This window comes from Falco cherrug, chromosome 5 (genome assembly GCF_023634085.1).
Source record: "Falco cherrug isolate bFalChe1 chromosome 5, bFalChe1.pri, whole genome shotgun sequence".
In the NCBI taxonomy this organism is placed as follows: Eukaryota; Metazoa; Chordata; class Aves; order Falconiformes; family Falconidae; genus Falco; species Falco cherrug.
The window spans coordinates 68,468,764-68,492,767 of NC_073701.1; the positions used below are offsets into that span (position 1 = coordinate 68,468,764).

Genomic DNA, 24,004 nt, shown 5'->3' on the forward strand with positions numbered 1-24,004 from the left:
CTCGGCTGTAATCAATTACTTTTTCCCTTTGATTTCATGTTCTGTCTTCTGTCGCGCTGAACTTGAAAGTAACTCTGTTTGTGAAGGGAAGAAAATCTTAAGCAAGTTCTCTGCTTCATTGCTAAGCGAGGAAAGCCTTCCTGTCTATGCATCTCATCCACATTTGTGGACGGTTTGTGGCTGACACTTTGGTATCTTGAAGCAGTGGTGGTGGCTTACATGATTAGAAGCAGGTGACCACCCACGTAGGTACACAGCAGGTTGGTTTGGCAGAAGTGTTTCCTGGCGGGGACTGGACTAAACGGAGGCACAGCCGAGCAGGTGGAGGTGTCCCAGGAGAGGGGGTGCTGCGCAGCTGTGCTGTCTCGGGCGTGTCAGCAAGATTGTGCCTTGAACAGAATGCCCTGGCTGGGCCATGTACGGTGCTGGTGTGCACCAGTGGATATCTTGTCTTCGCCATCATTGTCATTGTTTTCTTAGATCAAACAAACCAATTTTCTCTTTCCGGATAGGGGGCTGGAGCATCTCCCTGGTGAGGACAGGCTGAGAGAGCTGGGGCTGTCCAGCCTGGGGAAGAGAAGGATGGGAGGGGACCTGATCGGTGCATGCAAATACCTTAAGGGCGAGCGCTGAGAGGGGGCCGGGCTCTTTTCAGTGGTGCCCAGTGACAGGACAAGGGGCAACTGGCACAAACTGCAACACAGGAAGGTCCATCTGAATATGAGGAAGAACTTTACCTTGAGGTTGGCAGAGCACTGGGACAGGCTGCCCGGAGAGGCTGTGGGGTCTCCTTCTCTGGGAACATTCAAAATCTGCCTGGATGTGACTGTGCAGCCTGCTCTGGGAGAATCTGCGTTAGCCAGGGTTGGACTAGATGGTCTCCAGAGGCCCCTTCCAGCCCTGGCCTGTGGTAGCTTTAGTTGCGCTGAGAGAAAGCAGCAACATCTTCAGGTCTAAATTATAAAAGGAAATTCCCAAAAGTACTGTTTCAAACACAGCAGCCAGAGCACACACGCTCCATCCCATTGCTGCTGCCGCTGCTGCAGAGAATGACCTACAGCTGTCACAGCGATGCTGCCTGTGCACGTGGACTCGGGAGCCGCACGTTCTTCCTGCCGTCTTCCTTTTTTTTGAACAGGTGGCATTACACCCACTACAGTCACTTCAGCATCTTCCTTATACCAAAATGTAAGTGGAATGATCAATATAGTCAGAAATGAGCCGTTCTGAAAATTAAGCAGCATTTTTATTATGATTATTCGGTCAAGGCTTGATAGCAGTTAGAAGGAACACTTTTTGTCAGTTACATAACCCCAGGTAAAAACAACACAATCATTCGTACATCAGCATCGCTCCTACAAACCTTTTTTTTTTTGCTCTACAAGAAGAGTTATACTTCTAAGCCATCTAAATTGGGCAGTTTTCAACTAAATTTCTCATCATCTGGTTTTAAAATTTCATAAAAGGAACTTGGAGCGGTTTTTCTGCTGCACGCTTCAGGGCCAACGCGTAAGTATAAACCCTGGCATCCACTGCAATGTGTTCCTCTGCTACTAGTTCTGAAAATAAGAACAAAAATGTTATGAGATGCTGTTAACACTTTTCTTCTACAGAAATTTAAGTCCTTTACTAAAATGAATATATATAACATTCCAGACATAAATTCTTAATGCTAAGACCTAATGCTATCACTCTGTCACCTGGCCAGGTCTCTCCCAGCTTTTTGTTTAAGATACAGTATTCTAGGATGAGTGAGGAGCTGAGAGGAGAGAAGCTAAGGGTTACCTGAAGCTCACACAAGTGCATTTAATGTGTGGGAAAGCTCTTACCGTCAATTCTTTGCAGTAGGTCATTCTTCGGAAGTGAAATAACTTCCACAAATTCTAGGAGAGAAGAAATTAGTGATCAGTAGTAGTCCTGCTTCTTACTGTTTAGAAGGGGACCTGGCCCTAGTGCTCATCACCAATCCGAAAGCTGTGACGCTTCATGTATTGCAAAAAGGCCCATGAAATGGGGGAAGGCAGTGACCTGGGGCCACTAAAAACCAGGTTTGGCAGAAAGAAACTGGAAAAGAGCTGGGAACAACAGTGTAGCTGACAGCTATGGAGGATAAGAATCCTGAAAGGAGACCTGCTCCTTTCTGAGAACGGAAAATTCACTGTCGAACTGGAGTTTTGTTTGGCTTATACTGGTACAGTAATGGATTGTAGATGTGTTTGAAGACCAAAACGGCCCAGGGACAAAGGGTTTGCTCTTGGTGAATTGGTGTTGGCTTACACCTCCCCTGTCTATCTGAATTAGTTGTCTTTGGAGCTTGATCTACAGCTGTTGTGGATTCAGGAATTTGTGTTTCCTGAGATACTGGTGCTACAAATGCAATACTTGTAGATAACTGACACGATAATGCCCCACAGGAATTTTCATGTCTAAGCCAAAGTCAATTTCATGCGCGTTTGATTAGGGTCAGGAGATTAACCAATCCCAAAATAGTTTTAACTGACATTTTCTAAGTAAAACTTGCTGTACGAAGACCACACTTGACTGTACTGCCAATGGGAGCACAGTTCCCTGACGTACCTCCATCATCTGCAAGTAAAAGAAAACAATTGTAGTAAGTTAAGGGTTTTGAAATACACTATAGAGTTTACAACTAAACCCTATTTTGACAGTCAGTGAGTGACAGTGTAGTTACTCTGAGGGTCAAGCCACAACTAAGAGGAATATCCAGGTTCACAAGTGCTATGGCCCTCACCTGAAGTTTAGCACCTAAATTTCTCATTCTGGTTGTGCCAATATCTGACACTTAACACAGATGTTTCTTGTGAATTCCACAAAGAAACATGTCTCTGCTTATCCAGACTGCAGGGTATGATCTAAAGGACCTACAGCATCTAAATCAGCTGGGACAGAACAGATGCAGTGGTAGGGATAGTTCTTCTAAACACATCCTTTTGTTATCTTCTCCAGATTTTCAAATAAATGGTACAAAACTCACCAAGTTTTTGCTTAGGTCTTGTATTCTCAGCCTCATCTCCGTTAATGGTGACGCTCACAATGTGTGTCGTGCTGTTTGACAAACCTGGGTCCAAGCAGAGAGCTGCCAACAAGCACATGTAGATTTTAATTTATTGAAAGCAGAACTCATGCACCTTGACATTTTAACAAAAGCTTTCACATCTGGTATAATGCCAGAGCATGTATTTGGCACATGTTCGTGCTGGAAGAGTTGTGAAAAGTTTGGTTTCACATTGTCCTGGTTTCGGCTGGGATAATGTCAATTTTCTTTTCAGTAGGTGTGCAGTGCTGCATTTTGGAGTTAGTATGAGAATAATGTTGATAACACACTGATGTTTCAGTTGGTACAAAGTAATGTTTACGCTAAGTCCAAGGGCTTTCCAGTTGCTCAGGCCCTGCCAGCGAGAGGGCTGGAGTGGCACAAGAAGCCAGGAGGGGACACAGCCAGGACAGCTGACCCCAACTGGCCAGTGGGATATTCCATACCGTATGATGTCATGCCCAGTATATAAACTGGGGGGAGCTGGCTGGGAGCGACCAATTGATGGCTGCTCAGGGCCTGTCTGGTCACCAGTCGGCGGGTGGTACGTAGTTGTATTATTTTTTTCCCATCTTTTGGATTTTATTCCTCTCTCTCCCTACCCTTTTCATTACAATTGTTATTATTACATTTTATTTCAATTATTAAATTGTTCTTACTTCAACCCATGAGTTGTACCTTTTTTCCAATCCTCCTCGCCATCCCGCTTAGGGGAGGGGAGTGAGCGAGTGGCTGCATAGTACTTAGTTGCTGGCTGGGGTTAAAACAGGACACACATTCTTAAAAGTAATGTTTTTGAAACTCTCAGCTCTTTTCTGGATTCCTTGTAAGACTTGTTTTCAGCAGCTAGGTTTACTTCCCATTCCACAGACTGAAGATTAAACTGTAATTCCCTTACAGACTTCCTCAGTCTATTAGAGTCTTAATTTTGCCATCACCTGTCTCCATCTCTCTCAGTCCCCTGCATGCAGTTGTACCTGATAATCAAAAGCCAAGTCTCAACACGAATGACTGAAATCATATGTAAGCTGTCTCACCTTTCTACCTTTTCAAGTTTTATTTATGATCCTTGCTTTGCCTTCATTTTGTTTTGATTTATGTAGGAAGCGTGGATTGGCAACAATCACGTTCCAAAGGATCTCTGGATTCACTCAGATTATTCTCTCCTTTCTTCTTTGTGGTTGGAAAGCTGAGTAGTGTCACCTCCCTACAGCTGACATTAGGGTGACCTCCACTCAGACTGCATCGTGCAGCTATTTTTTCTACCCAAGTTCATGGATGCTGTTCACAGTTGAGACCTTTATACTAAAATGCCAAATCACACCCTGAATAATTGGGTTTTGTGTAAAGAATCTTAATTAACACCAAATTTTTCCCTATAGACGTAAAACTTTTACTTTAGTCTTATATTTTTAACAGAAGTTCAGCAACTGATGCATCAAGGACCAAAGCCTCACTGGTACAGCCATGGGATACTACTCCGCTAATCTGCACAGATTTTTCCTTTGGTTTAGAGCATTTCAGACCTTTAAAGTACCCATCAAAGACAGAATTAGCTTTGGGTGGGAAAATAAAAAAAGCAAAGACCTGGAGTACATTCAACAACTTCCCCCTTGTACCCGGTTTCTTCCTCCAGCTCCCGCAATGCAGCACTCTCTGCAGTCTCGTTTTCCTCGATGAGGCCTGTGAGACAGGTAATACACAACAACAACAACTGAAAAGGGAGCACTTAGCTGCAATACCCATCCTGAGCTCTAATCCAGCTTTATGGAAGAGGTGAAACACCCTCACTACCCTATTTTTACAGAGGGATAAACTGAAGTGTTAGGAAGGGTTCCAGTTCCCGGATTCATCGTGCTGATGCCCACATCTTCTGATTATCTACAGAAGCATGCTACCTTCCCAGGAAATGGCAATAATGTTCTCATGAGGGAAAGAAGCTTTGACTCTTAGAGGAAGGAGGAGTGGAGGAAAATGTAATATTCTACTACCAGACTACTGTGCAAAGTGTCTCCAGTCTGCTACAATGAGCTCATTTCGCATTCTTCATTATCAAGTATTCCTATTTCTGAACAGCACACCAAGCTACAGAGCTCACCATGGTTTTCTGCTTAGAGCTGCTTCACTAAGATCGACACTCCAAGCACATCTAAACACACTTAACTGTCAGCTTTATGTGACTCAAGGTTTCGGTCACTTACCTGCAGGAAATTCCAAGCAATAGCTGTTAATTGGGGGCCTGAACTGTTTCACTAGGACAATGCAGTCGTAGTGGAGAGTTCTCTGTAGCACAGCTATCACTGCTACACCTACAGACAGTGACAGAAGACACAAGTACATAGAATTGGAATACAGCAGAAAGTGAGTATTTAGTGTTAGATCTGGAAAGGAACCCAAGCACTGTTACTCTGAGCATTAAACGTTTAGGTGCCTGCTCCAGAATCCTGAACGATGAATTTAAGCTCCTTATATCATGTGTGGTAAGACATAAAAGCCCAAAAAGGAATCTTCAAAGTACCCCAGCAAACAGGAGGCACACATGCCAAGCAAGACCAAGCCTCAGCCCACCAGTACCTTGGGAAGGGCTCTCTTGCCTGCAGAGACTGTTTGGAAGTCACGGTATGGAACCCCATCCTACACTCCTCACATGGCTAAATCATGTCCCTCTTTTGTCCAAAGAGAGCTCTATCCCTAGCCCCTAACAGCAGACCCCACTCAGTCTGTGCGGTGCTCTGTATCAGGGCAACCATGATGTCTTTGAAATGACTCCTGTTCTGAAGTGAATAAAATGATCTTGGGAAAACACTCCCACCAGGAAGCTCCTGATTCTTCAGCACTTAAGTTACCATTTCATTAGCTTAGGGGTACAGCAAGCTCTGCTGAGCTCTGCTGCTGCTGTTCTGCATCCTCATTCACTCAGAAACAGATCGGCTCTACCTCTGCACAGTGAATTTATCAGAAGAACTTTCACGGGAAGAAATGCAAACAAAACAAGTCACCAACATCTTACCATCAGCTGAAACTCCCTTTTTGTTGCCAGTACGCTTTACAGTTTCCCAAGTTCTGTTTAACACAGAGAAAAAAACCAAATATATACGTAAGTTGTCTTCTACCCTTGCACCTGACCGGCTCACAGATACACTATTAATAGAAGGCCAGTCTGTTTTTTAAGTTCAAATTTTGACAAAATATGTAAATATGTATAGTGAAAAACAAGAAGTAATTTGAAAACCAGAGGATGTCAATTAATCCTTGCAAACAGTTAACAAGACGTGGCCTTGGGAGACGGAATACATATCATAAATACTTCAAGCCAAGAAGTAACATGACAAGCTCAAGAAGAACCAAATGGTTAATGAGAATAAACAGAAAATTACTTGAACTGTGTGTGAACTAGCTTAATCAGCATTCTAAAAGGTCCGCCCTCGAGCAAAGAAAGCCCCTTACTAACAAAGCCCTCTCCCTACAAAACATGAGAGGTGAAAAAAAAAGAAGAATGCTGTACCTTTAAACGGAGATGAGGCTTGTAAGAACCAATGAGACTTCAGTGTGACTAAACTTAATTGTAAATAATTGTTCAAAGTGTATAAAATGTTTTACTGTGTGTTAAGAGGTGAGCTAGTTTTTGTGTATTACCACCTAGCTCCCTCCTTTGCACAAACTAGAGTAAAAAGATAGAAATACCTCAACTCAAGTGTGTGAACTGGCGCTGTGCACTTCTGGGACAAGACCCTTGCTACTTTCATTTAAAAGCAAAATATACTGTCACACAGTGAGGCCCCATAAGAACGCAGCTGGCCTTAGGCATGCCCTGTCACATACCGGAACTATAAAATGTCTGTAGTATGATTTTGGTTTGTCTACATAAAGGAGGGATAGAGAAAATAATTAATGACTGCTTAAAGATGACTAAAAATAAGGGAAAGATGTAAATGATTGTCACAGAACAGGCAAGTCTTTCCTGTAAATGTGTAAAATAAAGCAATTTATATATGAAACATGTCAGATTTTGAAATAAAATTTTGTAACAAGACCATGTACATTCTACCTTTTATCTTGCTTCTGTATAAGGTTTATAGTGTAAGTTACTGTGAACTCTCAGCTCAGTTACTTGTGCACACAAGTAGCATCCAGGCAATGAAGACCAAAGCTGCTCTCTCAAAATAAACAATGGGATGAGTAAAAAAGAAAAATCCACCAGCAATAAAAATCCTTGCACAAAAGCTCCAATCAGTGCTATTCTTTAAAAGGATACTTTGCTGATTAATTGGGAAGGCCTTAGAGAAAGAAATCACTACAAAATCTAACACGTTAAGGGGAGGGAAGTAAAGCCATGTTGTTACATCTAGATAAATACAGCAAAACTAAAGCATAGAAAAGAACTGGACAGGCGTGATAATATACAAGAGGACAGTAATTTGTCAGCAGTATGCAAGATCCAGCACCATCAGCAGGGAAAAAGGAGCCCTCGATGAAGCGCCAGAAAAGCCGTGAGACAGACTGGTCATCGCAGTGCTGCTGCATAGCTAGAACTTGCTTTTGCATGGCATTGTTAAAAAGGAGCATCGTTACAAGGTACTGGAAACGCAAGGTAAACCAGGGTCCTGTGTGCTCAAAAGCATTTAGGAGCAAATTTGATCCCACATGCTAGCATGCCTGCTACAGGAAGATTTTTTTTCTCTCTACAGTAAGAACTATAACGAAATTGCACAATGAGATCTCATCTTGTGTTGAGTAATAGGTTTGTAACTCTGTATCCTCCAGCCTGGGGGTGGTCCGTATAACGGGGAACATCACAGGAATCTGAAATTTCAGAAAGGCAATTACCTGGTTTTACCAAAGGGATCAGTGTAAGTTGTTTCTTCAAGCTTCAACCATTTTCTTTCTACAATTACCTAAAATAAAGAATTCTTTGTTAAACACATTATAAGATTAATCCCAAAGATAACTTGGGGCTAAGGGGAGAAACACAATTATTTTTGGATTCTCTTGAAGCAAAATCTCAGCATCAGAACACACGCAGGAACACACAACATTCCTACAGCTAACCTGGAAAAAATCCTATTTACCCTAAGTTGTTGAAAAGGTATAGAAAATAAGTCCAGTAACTTTTCTTAGTGTGACTTTGATAACCAAGTTTCAATGAATTCAATGGGATTTTATGTACTGAAAAGTCATCATCTTTTTAGAAGGATTTTGCAAAGGTCATAGTTCAGCTGAAGAAGAAAAAGGGTCACTGGTCTGCACAGACTGTAGCTCCTCTAGTCATCGTGAGTGCCCACTTATCAGAGAGCATGGCCCGACAGCTAAGCATGCAAGACTAAAAAGCAAACGATTTTGAAACTTTCCCTGCCACGATCTCAAGACCGTGGCCTTGCATAACTGCTGTTTTCTGTAACCACGGGCAGCGATACATACCTGCCCTTTTAGGATTTCTGAGCACTGCTGAGTGCTCGGCATCACTACAAAATGTCTTTTCTGAGCTAAGTGACTTTATTTGCTCTGCGACGTTACCTTCCATGTAATTCCTTTAAAAGGCAAACATTCCTAGCTATTAGCCCAGCAGTTTACTTCTTCTAACTTGTATTTTAAGCTTTGCTGAAGGTGTAGGCAGACAAGAAGCCTATCTCCAGAATTTATATCAATTTGGCCATAGGTCTGACCACAGAAATGAGAAGTAATCAGTAAGATGAACAAATCACTTCTTACTGTCTAATGAGACACACTGCTGACAGCAATAGAGCAAGCACAAGCAAAGGGAAGAAGAGGACCTGGGAAAAAAAATTACAAAATTGAATTGCAGCAAAAGGATGACGTCTGACAGGTCATTCACATGGCTGGCACACCACTATCCTCTAGTGCAGGACAAGGAACAAATAGGGCCCATGTGGCCATGGAGGTCTTGGACTTAAAAGTGAGAGATTCACCAACTCAAAAAAGAATATAGAGAAATGAAATGTAGTATATCATGCAGCTATAAGTAGGGTACGGAAACACAGTACAGCATCAGCTGGAGGCAGAAAGACAAATCAGAAGTGATTCATGTGTCCAGTAAATTAGAACTGAGATGGATAAACCCACATAATTCTTAAAATGTGCTCTTCAAAACAATTATTTTGATAGGCAACTGGCATAACAATAGTATTCCTATGGTTGTAAATGTGGCTACACATTTTTTACACTTAAAAGTTTTGGCATTTATTTTGGAAAGTACAGTATTTCCATGTAAAAGAAATTGGACAAGGAGAGCTATATGTTCTCAATAAGGTTTTCTAATGGCTTTGTGGTCACAAAAACAGAGCTGGAAGGGACACGATGAAGAATATTATGCTCATTACGGGTACAAGAAGTAATTCCATTTAGAAGCATTCAGGTATATTGTAAATAGCTTTGTATTCACTCCTAAATCACTGCAGAACTGGAGTACAGGAAGATCCACAAGAAAAATAGATGAAAATCACATTCCATTGGTTGTCCAAGGAGGGGAATATATATTTTTCAGTTAAGTAAACAGCCAAATATTTTGTGTTAATCAATTTTTTTTTTTAAACATTGCAGAGAACACAAAGGACTACATTACTGATCATGGTCCCATATTGCTGCAGCATGCGACAGAACTGGCAGATCATTACCCCTGTCACCAAGTTACCATTTGCTAAGCAGAAAGGGGAAAATGGCTGAAATCAGAACCACAGTACTGTCCCCAGGAATCTTAGAGGAAAAAAAATCCCCAGTCTGTAAGAAATTAGACATGTCTCAAGTCTAAAAAGACAAAAAAAAAAAAAAGAACAAAAGTAGGCTTTACGTATACAAAACAAACAATGTGAAAGTATCAGATATTCTTAGGTATAGCTCTTCGCCTCTACTGTCATGGGGCAATAATTAAAAAGTACTATAGGACATGCAGCATAAACCTTTACAATGGAAGTGGTTTCACAACCTTCTAAAGTAAGATGAAACTCCTGTTGCTAACAACCTACAGGGTGAGAAAAAAGAAAGTTGCCAAGTTTCCCTGGAAGAAAAAGATAAATTTATCACCTGCCTCATTGGGTGCATAATTAAAACCTGCAGAAGCTGCCCTAGAAGCAAAACTTCTGCTTTGCTAAATCCCCTATTTAGGGCCTAAAGACATTTTGCAGAATGTGTGGCACTTACTCTACTCAGTTTTAGAATGAGTTATTTTTATTGCTTTATCTATTAATGTGATAGCAAATAACATCTGCTTTTGCTTACAGCAGCCTGGTTGTGGGCTCCCAGAAGCAGGAAGAAGGAAGTAAGATCAGTCACCACTTTCATGGAAGAAGTGGAAAAGGTTGCCCAGAGCAGCTGTGGGTGCCCCATCCCTGGGGGTGCTCAAGGCCAGGTTGGATGGGGCTTGGAACAACCTTGGCTGGTGGAAGGTGTCCCTGCCTGAGGCACAGGGGTTGGAACTAGTTGATCTTTAAGGTCCCTTCCAACCCGAACCATTCCATAGTTCTATGATTCTAAGATATTCCAACATCAGACCATGTAGTTACTGAAGAGTTACAGAATCACTTTTAATGTGAGGGCCACTGGCAGAGGCATGGTAAATACTCTCCTGTATTAATCCCACTAAATGACTGAAAAAAATAAACAGCTTAAAATATGTAAGATCTTATTACAAACTTCCAATGCCATCAAAAAGTACAACAATCCAAAGGAGAAGAACAAAGAGACATTAGAGTAAAAAAAAAAGTAAAAAGAGGATAAAATGAAAATATTACCTGCAAAACCACAGGTCTTAATAAAAAACCCGAAAAGCTTACAAAAATGAAACCGTTTATGCTTGCAAAATATTCATATTAAAAAAAACCACCCATAAATATATCCCAGCAATGTGAGTCTCTCTTTTCCTGATGAAGTTTTGGTACCTTGAAACCTAAAGAAATTACAAGACTGTTCATTCCAAGGAAGGAACACTGGAGAAAAGAAACTACATTTGCATTATAACAACCATGTGATGCTGTTGCCAAACCTGCCTTTAACACCAAAGATTAACTTTTAAGAATTCACTTAAAAGAGAGCAGAAACAAATACAGGCAGTTCAAATTATGGTGAAATCGCTCCTAATAAGCACCCAGAAATACCTCTAAATTCCTTCCTCAGGACCTGACATTTTCTGATTCTGTGAAGATGCAAGCACAGTATTTTTGAAAAAATCTTACTACCTCCTTACTAATGTCTTTAGAACAAGTGTCTAAATTCAAACCCTTTCAGAAAGCAACAAAGAAGGTATAATCCTAAATGTTAAGGAAACTCTTAGTGGTTCATCATCTTAAAGGAACAGAAAACAAGGCTATTTCATGACCCACCAATTTGTATAGTCTCTCAGAGGTATCAGTATTATTCTCGAACACTGAAACTAGACTGAGCAGACAATACAAGAAAGAGATGCAAAATCAAAAAAAGAAGCAGCAGCTTAAAATAATGCAACACTGTACATTTCTCTCTGCCCATTGGTAATTTGTATGATTATTTCATCAAAGAGAAATGCCACCTTCTTTAAACTCTCTGACCACCAGGAAGAAGCATTTTGTCTATTGAGTAGATTTTTACAGAAGTACAGCATACATAGCATTTCTTACTCTGCCCTCACAAACATATTGATCAGTCTCAAATAACTTACTTAACAACAGAATATGTGTCAACCCAAGCATGTTATACCTCTTCTTTAAGGACGAATTGTCTAGCAGTTTTTGGAACTTCTGTGGATGTCTCAGCTGCCATTTTCAGGAATGTCAGGCTTTCCCCCTTCTGTGCAAAGTCCAGATTACTATGAAACAAAGTCAATATTTGCTTTCAGAGTAAAGTTAAAAGGTTCATTTCTGCATTCTAGATTAACAAATAAAACTTGCTGGAGAAAGTTAGGGACACGTGATGGCAAGTGCAATTCCTATTTTCAGCTCCACCTGATGGTTTCAGAGTCAATCAAAGGAGAAGCGGCAGTTTGGGTCAAATCCCTGACTTCAGTCCTGTCAGCTGCCAAGCAGCTACTGGCTGAAGACACCCTCCCTAATTATTCCAGGGTCACACACAGAGACAAAACTGATCCAGTCCAATTGTTTCATTCTGATCTAGGTGAAGTGCTCTGTCAACACAGTGTTGCCACAACAGGGCTACACACTCCACTGTGAAAGTGGAAAAAAACCTTATACCAAGAGGACTTCAGCAGTAAAACCTGCCTGCTATTGAGAAAGAATCAGAACTAGAACCTACCTCCACCTTACACGCATCAAAAATAAACACGTAAATGACTCAATCCTCCCACAAAAAACCAAGGTCAAAAAGTCACCTGTGTGTCACAATTCTAGGTGGCACGTGGAATTAGCATGACCAAAGCATGGCAGTTTCTCTTACTGGGAATGCTGTGGCTAACACCGTGCAAAAGGCAGTTAATGCATGGCCAGAGCAAGGCTCTGCACCTGCATCAATGCCTCGGCCTGCACCCTAATGCTCCCTAGAAACCTAAGATCGTCTCAACCCAGTTCTACCTGAAAGGCACACCAGGGAGCAGCAAAACATGATGCATCAGAGATTCACCATTAGTCCCTGCCTCACTGCAGAGCTATGGCGCACTTTCAGCACGGAAACTCTTATTCCAAGGAAGCTCGTCTCTGATACCAAGCTTCAGTACTCAAGTCCTGAAAATCTGCATGAATCACAAGCAAAAAGACAGTGCAAAGAAGCAAACCAGTTTAAGTGTTTAAAGAAGAGATGAGATAATCTCAAAGATCACTATCATTCTCAGTGCTGATGGTCATAAAGTTTCCACAAAATCAACAGTATTTCTTCTGTTGACTTCAACTAGAGTTTAATAAGGCTCTGTGGGGTCCCTAGCAATGAAACCAGAACCGAGTGATCACCTTCTCTGTCACACCCAATTTTAGCGCTTGCATTTTTTGCTTCATCTTTATCCTTTTATGATAACATCTACTGCCTATTTGTGAAACACTTCAGAATATGTGGCAACAGTCACCTTTCTTACATATTAGATTTGCATTTAATTCCACAAAGTAGTTAAAAGGAACTGGTAGTACAAAATATTTCTGGTTATCGGCAGGATTAAAACCAATGTACAAAAATCCATTTCCTCAGCATGTACACAGGGCAGGCTCCTTCTTAAGTCTCAAGACAGTCTCGTTGGATGAAGTAGGTCATAGTAGTCAAATGGTCAAGTCATTTTTATGTAACGTAAGTCCTGAAAAAGGACCCTGAACTATTAAACCCAATTCTGTTATTTCAGAAATATGTTCTATAATCCTTTCTTAAAGCACTGAAGCTTCACCTTAAAACTACATAGATTTACTATCTACCTTACTACTATTTGTATGAAAAACTGTTCTAGAACCTCACATGCTTATCTTCCAATTTCTATGTCATGCTAGTTCAGTTGGCTGTTCCCCATTTGTTCTTGAGTCAGTTATGTCTCATATTCCCTTCAAAGAGCTGTAGCTGGACAACGGCCATGGTCTTTTGCTGTGACTAAAATACAAGATCAAGCTTTCCACCAACCTTACGCAAAAGAAGTACAGCGCAGCACAGCAGTTCCAAGGGGTTCCTGGTCATTCAGAGGAAACAAAGGGGACTCTCTGTGATGCCTGAAGTATACAGCTTTAAAATTATAAAAACCTACCTCACATACCTAGCTACAACAAATTCCCCTCCTATGTTTGGAAAGACTTATAGCCTTTTTGATCGACAATATATCAAGAGAGTAGATAGTGAACCATATTCCTGTTCAACTTTTTTCTTTTCTTTTCTTTTTTTTTTTTTTTTGATAGGGCTGAATAAGTCTGCCTTTTTTAGTCTCCCCTCACAGGAAATCCCATTCCATCGATCATACTAACCCTTCCACATAAGCCTGCAAGTATCAGTGTATGTTTCCAAAACACAGATCATCACAACTGTACCCTAAATCCCACAAGCACCTATAGTAATGGTTTGTACAACAGCATTAATACTTAGCTATATCAGTTACAAATACATACTAAATAGAACCTCATCTAATAGAAGAAGCTGGTTTTACACAACTTGCTCTCTTCTGCAGTGGACAGACTCAAGGGTAGCTTGTGAATTAAAATAACAAAAATTTACACCGCTTCAGTCGTTTGAATTACCACTAAAATCTAAAACAAGCGAACACGAGAGCTCATCTATCTCAGCCTCTGTAGTTTTGATCTCCTCCACAAGTGGGTGCAATAACTCTACGTGTAAGTGACATTTTAAACAGTTCACCAAAAAAGTATTTTTTTCCAAATTCAGTTGACTGTAGACAAGTGAGAATTTCTGCTGTTAGAAAGCTGCAACATCGTTCAGTTAAATGAAGGGTGCAATTCCGGTATCTCACATTAGTCATACTGTCAAGGGTGGCAACACCTTTTGTTCATCAAAATCAGCAGCAACTGAAAATTAAACTTGCACACTACAATGTCAAGTTTCTAAAGCCCTATGTTAGATTTCAGAATAGACCTTGTCTTGCAGCCCTCAGACAGGAAGGTTCTTCTATCTCATAATATTACCACTGTATCATTCGAGTTAAAAATGCAACACACAGCAGCCTGCGAACCTGACTGCCTGACATACAATTGCATGAAGTCTATGCTTCAAATTTTTTAATAGCTACCAGTGTGATCTTAAGCATATGTCAAAGTATCCACATTTATCAGTGTCCTTAGCACGAATCAACTGCACTTGAACCACAAATCATGCAAAAAGTTTGGCCTGCTTCTAGTATTGCAGGCTACTGCTGGCAAATCATGCTACTTGTTCCATTTATTTAATTCATGTGGTCAAACTCAGACCTTAAAAAGGTATACCATTTTAAAAAGAGATAACTTTATTCCCATTGCTTATCCCTTTATTGAGTGGCTTCTTTTCAAGGCAACATCGAACCATTCCACAGCTCCCAAATTATCCTTCCCAGGAGTTAAAATCTTAAACCAACTGAGGTCTGTGAATCAGCTTAGAGAGTAGCCGAGCCATCAGGGCCTTCTGTTAACCCACCCATGTCACTACAGGTGGATTAGCTTTTCTACATCACTTTTCAAAAGACATTCTACAGTAAATCTGCCTCTTAAAAGACAAAAGACAAACTACACATCCTAGCTGACAGCAGCCAGGTTTAATGGAAGCTCAGCAAGGCAAGCACAAGATAAAACAAAATATGGGGTTTCTTATAAACAGCGTGCAGGAGGGACGCTGGCAGCATTTACGCACCATTTACCCAACAGCGTGCCCAGGTGTGTGTGCTGAAGATAAACATCCCTAAAAGCTCTTGAGTCACTTGAAACTTGTGACCATCGGGCAGTGTGCTGGCATGTCAGCAAAATGACTCCAGCAACAAACCCAATTAATTAGCGTAAGTTAACGAGAGAGAGGGAGAAGAGGGGGAGGAGTGTTTTGCCAGGATGTTTAGCAGCACGGGTGACCAGCACCAAATAAAATAAGGAAAACGAACTGGTTCTGGCCCCGCAGAAGGCCCCACCCTGCCCACCGAGCAGCACAGGGTCAGCAGCAGCCCCGTCCCGCGCCCAACCTGCCGGTGGCTGCGGCCGCCGTGCGGGGCCTCAGACGAACGTTAATATCCAGCCACCGCTCGGCCCTACCCAAAATAAAATGACACGCAGCCCCGGCTGGGGGGGAAGGGGGTTCTGTCGGTACACAGCTCCGCTGTAACACCGGGGAGGGGATACCTTGCAAAGGGACGGGCAAAGAGGGCAAGCAGAGCCCGCCGGGCGGGAAACGCACCCGCCGCTTCCTCAGGGCCACCGTGTTTTCAGCGTATCGCCCGGACACCCCCGCTCGGGCCAGGCACACGTACGAGGCCGGGAGAGCGGCCCGGCAGCTGGGGGAGCCGCGGGCGGCGGCCGGACGGCAGCGGGAGCGGCGCCAGGCTGCGGCGGCCGAGGGGAGGCGGCGGCCGTGTGCGCCGCTCAGGCGGACCCGAGTGGCACCGCGCCGGGTGCGCTGCTGATGGCGGCCCGGGTGGCAGCCGGGAGCGACGGGGAGGTTCCGGGCGGAGCGCGAGCTTCCGGGAGCGGCGCGGCGCAGCGGGCCGGGCCGGGGGTGAGGATGAAGAAGGAGCAGGTGGCGCACTGCCAGTTCTCCGTGTGGTACCCGCGCTTCAGAGCTGTCACTATCCGCAGGTGAGGGGGGCGGCGTGGGGTCGGGGGCGACTGAGCTCTGGCGGTGTGCAGCTGGGCTGGGTGTAGGTAGGCCCGGGCCTGGGCCAGGGCTGGGGCTGGGTGAGGGGCTGCGAGAAGCGAGTAGGGGGCGTGTGGGGGTGAAGGTGGGGAGGCGCGTGGGGCTGGGCTGGGTTGGAAATGGGCTTGTGCTGGGGCAGGGTTGGGTGGGATAGAGGGTCCTCTGTGGGGCAGAGCTGGGAGGGAGGTGGGAAGGGCTTGATGGAGCTATAAACTGGAGGCCCGGGAGGTGGGCTCTCTTCCCTGCACCCTGAGGGGGCGGTTTGAGCAGCAAACTCCCTCTGTGCTTCCTGCTCTCCCGGTGGGAGCCTGCACTGAACACCAGCTGATACCCACATCACTGCTGTTCCCACTTGGTTGCTCAAAGAAGCTGAGGCTGAACGCACCCAAACCAAGTGGCTGACTTTGTGTTTGTGTGTCTTTCTGGAAGCCGTGGCAAATTCTGCTGTTTCTAAGGTGTGGCTGCAGGTCACAAGATGGTTACAAGAACTATCAATAACTCAGGGAAGTCAGGCTCCAGATAGTTGCCCTGTTGGATTGAAAAGCAGTGACATAAGGCTTTTAGTCAAAGCATTTAATCTTTTATGTTTTTTTCTGTTTAGCACATGCATATTTTGGGCAAGTTTAGTGATAGTCCTGCATTCTTTGGACATTCAGGTGGTATTAGCAAATTGTGGCTTGGATCTGAGAAAGGAAACCTTTAGTTTGAGCAACATGTCTCCTCGCTGGCCACACACACTCTTTCTTTGAATTTCATAGAGCTTTTGAAGAAATGGGGTGCTTGTGAATTCCATCTAAAATGTCTGCCTCATGTTCCTCTGCCCCCCTGAAGGGAAAATGGGCATTGCTTTTTTGGAAGGGGTGAGAGGGGAGAAAGATTTTTTTTTTTTTTTTTCATAGTGTTAGAGAGTAAAACATACTGTTGTTGAGGTATGTTCTGTTAAAAAACAAATTATTCAACTCTTCTTGTTATTTTAACAAGTAATAATAACACGTTATTAAAGAAATTCTCTTTGTTTCTTCCAGTGTTATACTTCCCCTACCAGAGAATGTGAAAGAATATTTGCTGGATGATGGAACGCTTGTGGTTTCAGGAAGGTACAGAGTGTTTTCCTTCCACCTTTGAAGTATTAATACTGTTTTATATTTACAGCACTATTTTGTGTACACATATTGTGTTTTGCATAACGAGTTTTTAAAATTTGACCATTCTGGCTGCAGTAAACCTCATACTGTATGAGCATGTGAATGGGCTGACTGTTGCTGTTAGTAAAACTTGACTTGCTATAGCCTGATGCAGATCCTAAAATCCATGTAATAGTTTCATTCTAGGCCAAGTGGAGACAGTTCTTTCATTTTTTCTCTGCCTTTCCTTGTGGAGTCTACCAGTCTCTCAGGTGCTGGTTGCTTTGATATGGTTAGCACCAGTTCAGAGGCTTGACCTGTCCCATGCTGTTCACATGCCTCCTGCCTTATCCAAGGGTAAAGTGACATTACTAGCTTAATTCTCAATAGGATAAGCTATATATAAAACCTTAGTAGTTATTGAATTTGTATAATAATTTGCATACATGTAAGCCATGCATAGGACAAAGCTGAATGTCCTGTATGTATACCTATGCCAAGTTTTGGATGGAGAAGGATGAGGTGGATAGATGTGAGAAACAGCTGGAAAGAACCCAGGCCTTGCTCTTTGTTTTCTGCTTAGAATCTCACAATATGGCTTCCTTCTAAAATGATTATTGCATGCATACATCTTGTTAATGACCAGACTCGGAAATCAATCTGCACTCCATCATTTCCTAACTGGTAGTTTGCCTCTCCCAGAGCAACCAATTAGGCTATGAGTGTAAGGGAGCTACGTCTGATTTCTCAGAAATCAATTTATCTAAAATTGAGGCTGGTAAAACACCCTGTAAAGATGAAAGGCCTTCTTAAATTTTAAATATTTTTTTTTTTAATAAAAGGTATACAGAAAATTAGAATTGTTTTTTTAAACCATATTGCAGAATATTGCAAGTTACTTAGCAGCAGCCATTTGTTTTTTAATAAGCCTTCAGAAAAGCTTAAACTGAGGGTTTGACTTTACAGCTATGTTATACAAATTCTGCTGTCTTCAGTGGAATGATGGACAGCTGTATAATTGACTTAAGTCATGTTTTAATGTTTCCAATTCAAAATCCCTTTTAGAAACCAGTTATTCTCAAAGTTGAACTTTCTTAGTGGTAAGTGAATGTGATCGTGCAGTAAAGGCCAAGATCGCTTTTAATCCTAAGTGAACTGGTGTCTGACCTCTAGATGTCAAAACCTAAATTGATAGTTTCACCCCTGCAATAGTATGTTGAGGGCCTACAGAGACAGCTTGTTGAAGAGTTGACTTTTGGCAGGGACATACATTTGAACTTACCCTGTTTGCTACGCTGACTTGCTGTGAATAAGTCTTCAAGGGCTTGGCCTTCTCCAAGATCTTCACACTCAGATTGGCTAAAGAACTTGAAAAGTTACCTACAAGTTCAAGGGAATATTTGCAGTTAAGTGCTTTCGCCCAGATATGCTAGTATTTACAGCCGCAGATCTCACCTCTGTAGAAAAAGGAACTTTTCAGGAAGAAGCTAATGACTACATATCCACTTTCCATAGGACCTTCTTTTCTGTGTGGAGCGCGAGGATGTTTTCTTTACAGAACCAGAAATTAACAGGTCAACATCTGAAATTTAAAAATTTTTACTTGGGAAAGGAGTATGGAGGCAAAGCATAATTAAAATTGAACTTTTTTTTTAAAAAAGAAAAAAATTGTTTAATTTGTGCTTCTGTCAGTACAGTGAAGTTGGAAAAGAATGATTAATAGGGTGTTGAAAAGCTTCGATTATGGTGTTTTCAGAGCAGAAAGTGATCTGCTAATTTGAAAGAAGCAAAGTGTTTTGGGTAGGGCCCAGTGTTAGTGCCAGGGTGTTTGCTCTTTGGTTTGCTGTACTGGCTTGCATTGATCTTTCTCTTGCCAGGGGTTTTGAGGCCTGATCTTCTTCCAGAAACATTTTGAGATCAACAGCTGGTAACTGCTGTGGAAATGTAATTTATATGTATGATCAAGTCAAACTCCAGTGCTTAATTTTTTTTCCTGCTAATTTTTTGATTTAGAGAAGATCTGCCAAGTCATTCACAGGAGGGGAACGATGATGCAGAGGAAATACAGGTCAGCATAAAATGTAACTTAATGTCAAGTCTCCTGAGAAAAATATGAACGTGTAACCTGTTCTGCGTAATTTATAGGTGAGGAGAGTAGTTCACGAAAGTAATAATCACATGGTAGTTGCACCGAAGAACTTTAAAACATCAATTATTTGTACTGTGATGTTAGGCAAGGTTTAAAATGTTTCTGTGCTCTTTTACAGATGGTTTTTTTATTTTTTTATTTTCTTAGTAGTTGCATTTGTTGTAGTAAGTAGGGAATGTTGAAGGATGTTGGAATCGAACTTAATGCTGTTTCATGTCCTGAAAAATTAGGAGGAGGAGTACATTTGGAGGACTTATTTCAAGAAACAATGAAAGTTTCTGAGGCCATAATTGCTCAGAAGGGCACTCTAGAAGAAAAATGCTAAAAGTGCCTTAAGTATAAGGTAACAGAAGGTACAGAAAGGTGGTGTAAGAGAAATACAGATGAAACTAATATATCATGGGTCTAAGGATGGAAGTGCTGGAGCTGGAGACAAGCTTTAGACAGGGAAGACTTTGCTGAGTTCTGAAATGTCCAAGTTTGTGCTATAAATCACAGTTAAAATATATAGGTGTTGTCTCATACCTATACTTTAGAATAGTACTTCTGCTGAATATACAGTATTTTTCCTGTCTTGATTTACAGACGTAGTAATTGGAGGGTGGTGGTGTTACGCTACAGAGGAACACCAGGCAGCGATTTGGTCTGTGTGTTGTAGGAAGCTATGTGAATTCTGATGTTCTCATAAATTACAAAGGATGTCTCAGGAAAACAGTAACCTTTGATTTGTTCTTCTTTGAACAGTGGTCAGATGATGAGAATACTACAACACTTAAGGTAAGATCCTGTAAAACCTAATGTGAGTTTGTCAGCAGTATCCTTTCTGCAACCTTGTGATATGAACTTTTTGCCAGTTAGAGATACCTGTTGCTGTATTTAACATTTTTCAGACCTTTCTAGACAGATGGCAGTGTAGATGCCTGCAACTTTAAAAAAAGTTTTGCTAGCTTAATTTTATTTAACTAAAAATAAAATGCTTTTCTTCATCCCCAACAATCACACACTTGTTAGACTATAGGAAATGAACTGAAGTATGGCTCTAAATATAGCTGTCTTTCATTTTCACTGCTTTGAATATCTCCCAATTACTTAATCAGACTGGATGCAGAAGAAATGAAGCCCCTGCAGCTCAATTTTCACAGCTCTTTTCTTACACCTGTGCCATTGTTTCCTCCCAAATACATTTCTTTCTGTCATCTTTTTTTTTTCTCCTCCTTTTTTTTTTTTTTTAAATTTTTCCTTTTCCTGCCTATGCGTTTCTTGCACTGTGCCTGGCTTAGAATCGGGATCATGATGGATATGAAACAGGCTTCCTTGATAAATTTTTTTACATCTTTTTTGAAACTTGCTATTGCCCTATTGTTGTCAGAGAGTTAACATACTTGTGTCGGTTGTCTGCCATTACTTCAGTCATATCTGCTTCCTAAGCGTTGAATTGTTCACATTGAATTAGGTGCAATTAGCAGCACAACAGTTCTGCTCTGAGCTGTGTGTATGCTAGCACAGAATTCATGGCCTAGATTTTAAACCTAATACATGCCAAATTTGCACATGCTAATAGCTTCAGTCCAAATATCTAAGTGTTGATGAAGTAGATGCTTTAGATTGTAAATTGTTCTGAACAAGGATTTTGGCATCCATCTTACCTTTTGCAGAGCTCACATTAATGTTGCTAAAGAAATCGTATTGGAATTTTGAATCAAGCTTCATTATAGTATACAACACAACAAGGAAATATGTAATCAAGAGGTATGATACCCATCAGAAAGGTATAGGCCAAGGGATTTCAGTTTAGCTAGGTGAGCATTGTGTGCTGTGTACGGATTGCAGCTTTAACAGCTAACATTTTACTGGGGCTGGCTGCGATGGGGTTAACTTTCAGCTGTTGCTGAACAATGCTGCATAGCATCAAGGCTTTCTCTTTTCCCAGTCTGCCCCAGCCCCTCCCCAGAGGCTGGGCAAGGGGTAGGCAAGAGAAGGAGAGGGGACAGAGCCAGGGCAGCTGACCCAAATTGTCTTTAAGGGATATTCCATACTGTATAACATCATACTCAGCAATAAAAGCAGACGTAGAGGAAGAAGAGGGGTGTTTTGGCCTCCAGGGTGGCTCTTGTTAGGAGACTGGTAGGGCTTTGTCTTTTGCCAAACCTGGAACTTTGAAAATGGTTAATAATGAACATGGTTTGTGCCTGCAGCTAGTTCCTACAAAAATACAACTACATTTGGACAAAGAAAGAGACTCTAAAAGTAGAATTTCACAATGTGCTCTTTACCATCTTGTAAGTTTGGTGGATGATTGCTCTGAAGGCTTCATCTATGGCAAATATGCTTTCTCCACCTGAAAACTAGGGACTGCTCTGAGGTCAGTGAGTAAATGGAAAGTCTTTTGTGCTTTTCAGTGTTGCCTGTTAGCACTTTGTCAGCAATGAAGAGTGAAGAAACTGCTTGTGTGGAATGCAGAAGGGTGGGGAGCTGCATCTGGAGTTACTGCAAGAGATGAGAATGGATCAAATAGCGATGTGGAAGCTGAACAGGGAGACAGTAAGGGAACATAATGTGTAAAGAATAGTGAGACAGACTGGAGGCTGCTGTTCTGCATTCACTGTCAGCCTTGGGCATTCATAGCTTACTAACAGTAAATCCCAGGTTACAATTCTCTGTTGGTTTCTTGGCTCAGGGAGCAGTAAAGTGGGCTGTGCTTGTGATTATTTGGATTTGATGGCATGCCTGAGTCATTAGGTAAACTTACTTCCCTTTTCCCTTTTATATTCTGAAGAATTAAATATAGAATTTTAGAAAATTCTGTGTTTAAAAAAATGTGCATCAGTATTGATGGTTGCAAAGTCAGGCATTCAGAATTTAGGAAATGTTAGAATCTAGCTTGTTTATGCAGCCTTAGAGCTATGCTCTTGTGTATGTTTCTTCACTTGTATTAATCAAATGACATGATGGGCATTTCCCCAGGGAGGGTTAGTATGTGCTGGTATTACATATATAGTGTGACTCCTGACTTCTGTCAAAACAAGAGGAGATTTGATCAGAATGCAGCGGATGAAGAGGTTTACTTCTTGTGAGAACAATTTCTAGAATTGAGTGAAGCTCTAAAAATAAGAGAAGTGCTTTTTCAGTTTTTCAAGTGTAGTTTCCCATGGAGACTAGATAACATACTAAGGAAAAATTCAGAATGTGCAAAGTTCAGTCTAGGTCACTACGCTACAATGTGAGAGGGTTTTTTTTAAGTGTTTGCATTTGGGAGTCTGCAGAAAGGAGACAGCAAAACATACGAACTTTTTTTGGACACTTGTGTGGCCGTGAGGGCCTTGTTGTTTTAGAGACGGATTAACTTTAGCATAGAAGTTAGCTTTGAGTTGAATTCAAAAGTACTCAGGCAGAAATAATGTTCTTATATACTTTTTGCTATAAATCCTATTACATGAAAAGTCTTTGACGTATGCCTGAAATCCTTTCATATTATTTTAAAAGTCAGCAGTTTTCCTATTGTACCACATTCGAAGTGGAGTCTATAGCATCCTAAGGAGGCTTTTTCCCCTCTGTTACTTTTCACCTATTTCCCCCTCTTTTGATGCAGTGTATTGTTAAGGAGCTGCTTTAAAACCTAATGTAAGAGCAGATAAGTGAAAGTATTACTAACAACGTTTCATAAAACTAAAGCTTAAATGAGAGCTGTCCCTCATATTGCTTATGAATTGATTAGTTTATTTTTGCTCTCTTACTGTGCTCCTAAATGCAACTAGAGAACTATTACAAAACAGAGCTGATTTCTTTTGTACCTTATAATACTTTGACAGGATGCTACAATATTTCTAGTTTAGATTTTTTAAAGAGATGCTTAATTCTAAATAAGCTATTTTTGAAAGTTTGCTTGTTTTTAAATCTTCTTGGCTCTTATTTGTATACAATAATCTACCATTGGCTATAAAACAACAGGTATGTATTTAAGGTCTATTTGAGTTGTACATTTGCCACCTCTTGAAGCTTTCATGATGAACGTTGTGGAGTTTTGGGTTTTTCCCCTGAAGTTCATGGAGTCTTGCTAGTAATGAAAGTGAGAATTGGAAACACATTTTCAATTTTCTGTGATTGAAAGAATGTCAGAGTTGATTTTTAAGTTACTTATTTCTACAAATGCACTATTTTTGTGGGGTTCTTGGTTCCTGAATTTGGACAAGTTTATTCCTTCTGCAATATGTATTTCAGATAGTGTTTAGAAGATGGCTACACTTCACTACTAAATGTATTAAAACTGATATTTCTGTTGTTCTTTGTTCAGGCACCAGAATTTCCTGAGTTCACAGCTAAAGTTCAAGAAGCAATAAGTTCCTTGGGTGGTAGTGTTTTTCCTAAACTTAACTGGAGCGCACCAAGGGTAAGAATGCTGATTTTCAAAACTTGTAACAGGTGTTATCATAAGGATGTTTTTGTTTGTTTTAT

General features: G+C 41.3%; 2 protein-coding genes across 10 annotated transcripts in view; one reads left to right on the top strand and one right to left on the bottom strand.

The window, feature by feature from the left end:
• Nucleotides 1-1,224: 1,224 nt before the first annotated feature.
• NUDT5 (nudix hydrolase 5) lies at nucleotides 1,225-15,963 on the bottom strand. Of its 6 annotated transcripts, none has more exons than XM_055710906.1 (9): nucleotides 15,824-15,963; nucleotides 11,741-11,849; nucleotides 7,883-7,950; nucleotides 6,066-6,118; nucleotides 5,257-5,364; nucleotides 4,643-4,738; nucleotides 2,996-3,097; nucleotides 1,830-1,883; nucleotides 1,225-1,559 (listed from the first exon to the last, which is right to left on the bottom strand). In XM_055710906.1, the coding sequence occupies exons 2-9, from the start codon at nucleotides 11,801-11,803 to the stop codon at nucleotides 1,450-1,452; spliced, it is 654 nt and encodes a 217-aa protein (XP_055566881.1). In that variant the 5' UTR covers nucleotides 11,804-11,849; nucleotides 15,824-15,963; the 3' UTR covers nucleotides 1,225-1,449. The 6 variants fall into 6 exon arrangements, with proteins under 6 accessions (XP_055566881.1, XP_055566879.1, XP_055566880.1 ...); XM_055710904.1 differs by having other exon boundaries at nucleotides 15,769-15,913; XM_055710905.1 differs by lacking the exon at nucleotides 15,824-15,963 and adding an exon at nucleotides 13,589-13,607.
• A 66-nt stretch (nucleotides 15,964-16,029) lies between these two features.
• Nucleotides 16,030-24,004, top strand: part of CDC123 (cell division cycle 123) — a 37,821-nt gene continuing 29,846 nt past the window's right edge. For 3 of the 4 annotated variants that reach the window (XM_055710900.1, XM_055710901.1, XM_014280026.3), the window contains exons 1-5: nucleotides 16,030-16,221; nucleotides 17,305-17,376; nucleotides 19,417-19,471; nucleotides 20,297-20,329; nucleotides 23,844-23,939. In XM_055710900.1, coding sequence (XP_055566875.1) covers nucleotides 16,049-16,221; nucleotides 17,305-17,376; nucleotides 19,417-19,471; nucleotides 20,297-20,329; nucleotides 23,844-23,939 — 429 coding nt within the window. In that variant the 5' untranslated portion in view covers nucleotides 16,030-16,048. The remainder of the gene's footprint in view (nucleotides 16,222-17,304; nucleotides 17,377-19,416; nucleotides 19,472-20,296; nucleotides 20,330-23,843; nucleotides 23,940-24,004) is intronic. The other variant, XM_005439307.4, reaches the window with a different exon arrangement.